An 8,846-nucleotide genomic window follows, 5' to 3' on the forward strand; every position below is an offset into this window, starting at 1 on the left:
GGAGCAGAGACAGTGTGTCCTGCTGACAGCGGAGAACTGGAAACAACACATTCTGAGACAGGGCCCTCTCCTGAACAAAATGAACATCTGCCGTTTCTCATCAGCTATATTGAAGCTAATGACGGGCCGCAAGTGTGCTGACAGTGAATGGAATTGGATTGTGTACAAGAGCCCCTGTGAGACCAGACATATGTTCTGGAGTGTGTTTGTGGATGGAGTTTTTGTGAGTGTGCGTTTATGTGTATGAGAGAGAGAGAGAGAGAGAGAGAGAGAGAGAGAACCCGCTGGCATGAGTTATTAAGTGAAGACGTTGTGTATATTGTGCCTGTGTGGGCGAGTGAAGTGTGTTTTTGACAGGTAGAATAACTGTTGTATCCTTCTTCCCTTTCAATCTCGGTCTCTGCGTCGCTAACAGAGACCACTGCATCACACACATCAAAGGAGCCCACTCTCGCTGGATACAATTGTACTGTGACCTCTCCCAGTCTTTGTTCGTATGCACCGCAACAACTCCCAGGCTGCTAGCCTAGCGCTCTGCCAAGAGGATTCTCCCTGCTTGCCGCCTCCTCTTCTGTCTAGGGACAGATTAAATTCACATAAATTAAATATTCGTTTTCCACTCTGGCAATTGATGGCCATCTTAATTTCACACAACTGTTGGTTGACGTGTTCACCTCTTGCTGTTGCCTTTCTTTCTTTTTTTTTCTTTTTTTTCACCTTTACGTAAACAGGTAGGCTAGTTGAGAACAAGTTCTCATTTACAACTGTGACCTGGCCAAGATAAAGCAAAGCAGTGCGACACAAACAACAACACAGAGTTACATGGAATAAACAAGCGTACAGTCAACACAATAGAAAAGAAAGTCTATATACAGTGTGTGCAAATGGCATGAGGAGGTATGGCAATAAATAGGCCATAGTAGCAAAGTAATTACAATTTAGCAGATTAACACTGGAGTGATAGATGAGCAGATGATGATGAGCAGATGATGGTGTGTAAGTAGTGATACTGGTGTGCAAAAGAGCAGCAAAGTAAATAAAAACAATACAAAGACAATATAAAAACAAAAACAAAGGCTATTTACAGACGGACTATGTACAAGCTGCAGCGATCGGTTAGCTGCTCAGATAGCTGATGTTTAAAGTTAGTGAGGGAAATGTAAGTCTCCAGCTTCAGTGATTTTTGCAATTCATTCCAGTCACTGGCAGGAGAGAACTGGAAGGAAAGGCGGCCAAAGGGGGTGTTGGCTTTGGGGATGACCAGTGAGATATACCTGCTGGAGCGCGTGCTACGGGTGGATGTTGTTATCGTGACCAGTGAGCTGAAATAAGGCGGAGCTTTACCTAGCAAAGACTTATAGATGACCTGGAGCCAGTGGGTCTGGCGACGAATATGTAGCGAGGGCCAGCCGACTAGAGCATACAGGTCGCAGTGGTGGGTGGTATAAGGCGCTTTGGTAACAAAGCGGATGGCCCTGTGATAGACTGCATCCAATTTGCTGAGTAGAGTATTGGAAGCTATTTTGTAGATGACATCGCCGAAGTCGAGGATCGGTAGGATAGTCAGTTATACTAGGGTAAGTTTGGCGGCGTGAGTGAAAGAGGCTTTGTTGCAAAATAGAAAGCCGATTCTAGATTTGATTTTGGATTGGAGATGTTTGATATGACTCTGGAAGGAGAGTTCACAGTCTAGCCAGACACCTAGGTATTTGTAGTTGTCCACGTATTCTAGGTCAGAACCGTCCAGAGTAGTGATGCTAGTCGGGCGGGCGCGGGCAGCGAACGGTTGAAAAGCATGCATTTGGTTTTGCTAGCGTTTAAGAGCAGTTGGAGGCCACGGAAGGAGTGTTGTATGGCATTGAAGCTCGTTTGGAGGTTAGTTAACACAGTGTCCAAAGAAGGGCCAGATGTATACAGAATGGTGTCGTCTGCGTAGAGGTGGATAAGGGAGTCACCCGCAGCAAGAGCGACATCGTTGATATATACAGAGAAAATAGTCTGCCCAAGAATTGAACCCTGTTCACCACTATTTCTCTCTCTTTCTCTCTTCTTTCTGTTGTCGGGATTCTTTTGCACACGGCCTTGAGTTCAACTTTTGTATAAATAGACGCGAATTACTATACAACGGCCTTTTTCACAACCTCTTGAAATATTTGCGAGTCATTTAAAATGAGAAGTTTGCATGAACTCCGGTGAGGAGGGTCTAGGCAAGTGTGTGTATGTATGTGAGAGCGAGTGAGTGAGTGAGAGAGAGAGTAAAGGAGAGTGCTCTCCTTCTCGCCTGCATTCTGAAGAAGCTAATCATGTGAAGAACATTTTCTGGTTGGGAGGGATAAAGACCAGCCTCTGAAGTGACTCGTCGTGTTTGGAGAATTTCAACCGATCAGCAGCTAGCGAACGCAGCTCTAATTCTCCTCACAGAAGTGTGGCTTTGGAACAGTCACAATGCATACAGCAGCAAATACATCTTGAGACTTCTCAACTGTTATTTCACGCACAAAATGCATTTAGGTAGTGTTTTCCCCAAAGCATAAATTACATTTGGGGAGACAAAATGAAAACGCAGAGACCGGCTGTTTGAGGAGGGGCAAAAGGGAGAAAAATAAATGAAAGTGATGTCATATCATGAGGAAGATTGATTGACTGGCCATGATGAAGTATTAGGTACAGTAGATAAAGTAATTGAATATTCAATACATCCCTGTCTGGCACTTAAAAGCAGCATTAAGAAATAAAAGAGACAAGAGACGATAAATTAGTTGAATTAATCTTCTGCCTAAAACTAAAATGAAATAAGCATAACTATATGTATCTATTAAATGGTTTGTGGGCTGGTTTGTAATTTCATTGGTTCTCAGCATAAGCATTGGCTGCTCTATGACAGTGAGGCATGATAGTGAGCCATCCATTATATATAAAATCATTGCCATTGTTCTAAGCTGTTGAAAAATTAATATGTTCCTTTACCTACTCTTCAGGTATTTATATAATTGCATTGCATCACTTAGCTTTCAGTAACTTCCCTCTAAACTTGTCATTTTACATTCTAAAATGGGTGCTATAGCCTACCTCATGTCAAATTAAGTGTGCTCAAAGCTCAGTGGTTGGCTGAATTTGTCACATAACCGTTGGCATAACTTAAAGACGAAGTCTGGGATCTTAAGCACAACAACATATTGTACGAATTGGATTCATCACATATCATACAAATTGCTAATATATGTATGTATGTATGTATATATATATATATATATATATATCTGTATATTATTATTTTAAGAATTCAGGACGTAACATCAAACAAATTGGATGAACTAGTACGCAAGAAACGAGGACACGTTCTGGCTCATGAGCACCACTTTCAAAGCTACTGGTTGACATTATACAATTGTTGTCCAATTTTATTTCTCGTGTTAACAATAAATGATTGAGGTTCGATGCCGATTATAACGTAGGGACAAAATTGAGTGGTTCGCTTCCAAAAAGTGGGCCACAACTGGGTAAGTCGAGTTGTTGCACCTAATGGTGCTACGATGCTCCGAGATTCATACTTTTAATTTGCGCTTTGTTTTACCCACATAATTTTTACCACAAGGACAAGTTAGAAGATAAATACAGTACATGCCTTAGTGGAGCACGTGATAACACCTTTGATTGGGATCTACACTTGTAGTTTCCATCCGGTAGAGGCACAAATAGACATTGTGCAGGGATATTTTGGGGTGGTAAATCAGAATTACCAATTGATCTCTGAGAATCTCTCGCGAGAATACGACCAAGGGAGGGTCCGAAAACACATTACCGATAATGTCATCGGATCTTAGAATGTGCCAATATTTGTGAACAATTCCCTTAATTTGTTCCGAGCACTTTGAATAGCGGGTAGTTAGAACGCAAGAATGCTTCTTATTGCGAGACTGTCCTTGAAAGAGATCATGTCTCGATTTGGTTTGAATTTTCTCAATGGCATGCTATAGAGAAACAGACATTAGGCTGTTGGTCTAGTCTCTGACAAAGCACAAGCAAATGCCTGAATTCCTGACTATTGTACAGTGTTGCACCATTTAACAAGGTCCTTGTTTCCACGTATGACAGAGAATCAATGTAATCACGAGCACCGGTAGAAACAATCAATCGGTGTCTGAGCTTCACTGATTATAAGCTAAAACCAGATCTCATTGTCAACCAGGGTAGCCTAGCAAAAATATACTCAAATCCCTCTATCCTATACATTATCTATGTCCCATAGAAATGACGGTATGAACACTAGCTGTTTAGCAGGGTAAAAACAAGAAAAAGAAGAGGAGAGGGAGTACGCTGAAGGTTAGGAGGAATAAAATAGGCCTAGATATAGTAGAAAGAGTCTTTTCTCTTTGATTCCCTCAGACGTTTACAGGCCTACAGAAGGAGTGCGATTGACCATCTGGCCCTCAGTATGGAGCTATGCACTGTAAAAACACTCAAATCAATGGAAACAACTCCACCTTGGATACCCACCATTACACAGATGGTGTACATGGAGAGAACTGCTTAGGCTTCCTAACGAAGAGCAGACACTGCACAGACAGAACACCCCACGCCACTGGCCCGCCACCACCACCCACTTCCAGTGAATGTTGCCCTGCTTGTATGGTATTGTAACGTATTGTTCAACGCTGGCCGGCGACTATGAACTACAACAGGGCCCTCTGGTGGTCTGTTGATACATGGCTTTGACCCGGATACACTCTCTTAACGTCACACATAATGTACATGCACACAGCGGAGTCGTTTCAACTAAACCTAGGGTATGGCGAGCTAAATTGACTCCAGCCATTATCACCGTGTTGCTGTAGTTTCACTCACCTCAGTCAATAGGGGACTTAAAACTCTACAAACAAGTTATACAGGAATTCACTGCTACGCGCCGGGATTAAAACTCTAGTTTAGTTTCATGTCAAGTCAAACAGCAGTGACCTAGCCAAAGCCATCTACTACAGACATCTTTACGCGCTGTTCCCTGCAGCTGCATTGATGCGCGCTCCATAACTCCAGCCAGCCAGGCTACCACATGGTCCTAAAGACAACCCGCAAAAATCACTAAACTGCATTTGGCTTTTAAGTGTTGGAATGATTGGAATGATTTCAGGGTTGGAATGATCTTAGTAGCCTATTTTTAATTGTTGATGTTGAGCTAGGTTATGGCGACTGCCAATTGACACCCCTTACGCACATATAGTCTAGGGTATCGCATGTACCGTACATGAGCATGCGATGATGCCCATAAACAAACATACAGTAGATTACGTGCAGACAGGCATACAAACTCATTAAAAGGCACTCAGAAATGAACTTAAAAATGAAGGTTTACAGAGACAGTGTTATTGACATAGATGTCACTATATTATTACTGTATAACATATGCCTAAGAAGTACAGTAGACGCAACCCGCTCACACACACTCTCACACACTCTCACACATTCAGACTGTACACGTAGACACGTTTTCAGGCATTTCATTTTTTCTGTTCTAAAGCATTTGTATGTTTTTTGTTCATGTGGACATCAACTCAAATTCAGCACATTTTCTTGGCACATCCTTCTCATCTGCCTTTTGTCAAAAGCCTAACTCACGGATACAGAAAGAACTGCACCTGCACTAGAAGAAAAATCCAAATAACATTCACACAAAAAAAATGCAATGATGCAGCTTGTAGCACATTTCAAGGTAAATGTGTCTCAGACGGTGGCATTTCAACAACAAGACCTGTCACAGGCTATTTTCAGACTCCATTGAATGTGCTGCGGTAATAGAGAAAAAAAAGGTTCTATTTTGACAAAATTCTTCAACTTGCATCACTAAAACAAAGCAGACTCTGCGCAACATCTAAGAAATCACAACTCTCCACGACAATGTCGTAGCTGTTCACAATGCTGCAGTCAATCATCAAGACATGACCGGACAGAATAAACGATGACAAACCACATCTGTAATACTGAATACAATAGCATAGTTTTCTAGTGAGGCATCATGGTTTGGCTTGCTCTCAATATTTTTCTAATAATTTGTATAGGAAAATATACATATATAGGCTACTCATTTCAACTACCAGAAATCAACATTTATTTATCCAAATATTTGATTATATAGAATGTGTACTGTATGGCCTATATGACTGTCTCAGTGGTTATTTGTTGACAGGTTAAAAACTAGATTATGGTGTAGCCTAATAACCATGTAATAACATATATTTTACTTTAAGACATAGGCCTGCCTGTTCTTTAAAAACAAATGGACTGGATTTGGGGAAAATAGATTATACCCCATGTTTGTTCACTATTTTACATAATGACTGGTTAGGGTATGTGTTAAAACAAAATATTCACATTTGTCCAGGACCCTATCATATCTCTCTCCATCATTTAAATTGAGCCTTGTAAAGCTACGTTAATGTCGACTAATACCATTTTGAGTAATTGTCCTGCATGGCACCGAGCCACTTGTCAAAAGCGATTTGCCTTGGGACAAAAACGTATTGATCTTCATTCTGTCCCTCTCTCCTCCCGGCACAAAACGTTTCATCGTATCGCCGCGCTCAGAATGAGAATTCTCACATTGTTTCACTTGGAGTGATTCCAAAAGACAGCGGCAGCATCACGTGCTCACTTGTATCATCACATTAACCGTAAGGCAAGGGGGAAAGATTGTGAAAAAAAAGGCACTAGTGAAAAAAAAGGCACTAGAGATCAACGCAGGAGTTGCTTACAAACTTCCTTCACTCCATAGGGCTTCGCGTCATGCGGCTGTCCAAGGCAGGCGACACCTGTGCCATCTCAGCACACGGGGCCCCTTAATATACGTTGTTGTTCCTTATTTGCCCTCTCTTAAGTACAATAAGATGTTTGGGTTGTGCATATTTATATTGTATTGCTATGCAAACTGTATCTACTTTTTCAAACATTTGTAAGCATGTCGACCTTTTCCAAAATGAACAACTGAAGGGAGATGAAGACGAATCATGTGTGTTGATGTAGGATGTATTTATAACGCATCAACAATATCGATTGCCACATGATAACCACACAGGGAACATATAATAGACTATCAGAAAATAATGGCGTTGAAAAACAAACAAGCATGGGTAGGGGTCATTTTTACACATGTCGGCTACAATGTGGTTGAATCGACACCTCCTGACACGAAGTCACAATAGTTGCACAGCATTTAATCCAGTGTATCACTGTCGTATAAACTACTGTGGGCTATAGTCTCTGCAATATTGTTTTAGATGCACACAATCATCTGATAGCATACATTTGAAAAGAGCGTAAAATATATATATATATTTTATTGATGACGGGCAAGACCCTTACTCCAAAAACCACAGATGCTGCGCAAGCAGATAGAGACACTCACTTTCCTAAATAGATTGTATTTCCACTCCCAAGAACGATACTGATTCTTTACCTATAACCGGTCCATATTACACATAAATAGACAATTAATGACACTTACCTATTCGAATGACATGAGGCATCCCACAAGAGTACTGAATCCAAAAGAGACATAGAATGGCCGATGTCCAGTATTCCAAAATCGAACTCCGGGCAGACAACCAAGTGTTTCGCATGATTGTAAAGTCGTGTGATCCACTTTTTAAGATTCCAAAGTCGCTTCAGTTTTGCTCATCAAATTTGAATTCGACAGAGTCATATGTGGATTTGTGTGTCTGCGACAAATGGGCTCTCATTGTACTTGGTGCAACATTCTCCCAGTTTTTTCCCTCTCAAGGCTTTGAACGGCTTGTCGAGATTATACCCCAGTTCCACACACAGGCGGATCAGTGTTACACCTGCGAATGCTGGCTGCTACAATTAGCCTTGCACGAGTCTGTATCCCTTCCCCTCCTACCGTTGATGCTATTTGTCTGCTGGCTCGAGAACAACCGGGCTGGATTCCCGTACAAATGCGGAAGGGGACTGCGCCTGCGGTACTTTTGGTCGCCTCCAACGATGCTCTGACCGGTGTTAGCCACAAGAAGCCTTGAAAACCTGTTTCTTAATACGTTTCTTCAGAATTCATGCAAGCTCATAACACATTTCAAATATATAAAATATCAGTGCTGATTTGAAATGTAAAATTTGTCAAAAATGTAGATATAGCCAAATTGCAGTTATTATCATGCTGCTTGTTGTCTAAATTGCAATTAATGTTCATCTAGAAAAATTATTCGAAAGATTTAAGAAAAGCTTCTTCATAATGCAGAAGTCGTTGCTGTCTGTTTTTCTCATAGCGCAGTGAAGGAATAACCTATTGCGCTTCAAGTTTTAGAAAAATCAATAACAAAAAATCCGTGCACGACCAGAATGGCTTTTTTTTTTACGGAATGCTTGTTCAACTCGCAACCTGTGCGTGGTTGGACAGATTCACTGGTGATGGTGTTTTTTGATACTGAGCAAAGCTTGGGTTGTGGGCGCGAGCGCCACCAGCCTTATTCAATAGTGCCACTAGAGGCACTTGAATCATTAGGCATACATCACAATATGTCCATGAAACATTTGACACATGAGATTATACCACCAGATTACCAAATGTTCAATTATTACTTATTTCTATTTATTTTACATCTATGTGTTGATGGTGCACTTTTGGTTAGATTAATGCTCCCTAAAAAAAACAGTTCAGTATAAATATCTTGTTTGTCAAAAATAATCAATGGTGCATTGCTTCAAATGCATATTCTGCCAATTCTACCAAAACAATTGCAATGACACACACTACAAAAGTCTCCCCTTTTAATCTAACAGTGTATAGTCTACCCACCCCACTGAATCATTTGGAAAGAATAGGCTGCTCTAAGTTGTCT

General features: G+C 41.1%; 1 protein-coding gene across 1 annotated transcript in view; it reads right to left on the reverse strand.

Moving 5' to 3' along the window:
* The window catches only part of LOC139573890 (glutamate receptor ionotropic, kainate 3-like), a 120,154-nt gene extending 111,777 nt beyond the window's left edge, over positions 1 to 8,377 (reverse strand). The window contains exon 1 of the mRNA XM_071397849.1: positions 7,496 to 8,377. Coding sequence (XP_071253950.1) covers positions 7,496 to 7,610 — 115 coding nt within the window. The 5' untranslated portion in view covers positions 7,611 to 8,377. The remainder of the gene's footprint in view (positions 1 to 7,495) is intronic.
* Between the last annotated feature and the right edge of the window lie 469 nt (positions 8,378 to 8,846).

The sequence above is a fragment of the Salvelinus alpinus genome, chromosome 4 (genome assembly GCF_045679555.1).
Source record: "Salvelinus alpinus chromosome 4, SLU_Salpinus.1, whole genome shotgun sequence".
Classification (NCBI taxonomy): Eukaryota; Metazoa; Chordata; class Actinopteri; order Salmoniformes; family Salmonidae; genus Salvelinus; species Salvelinus alpinus.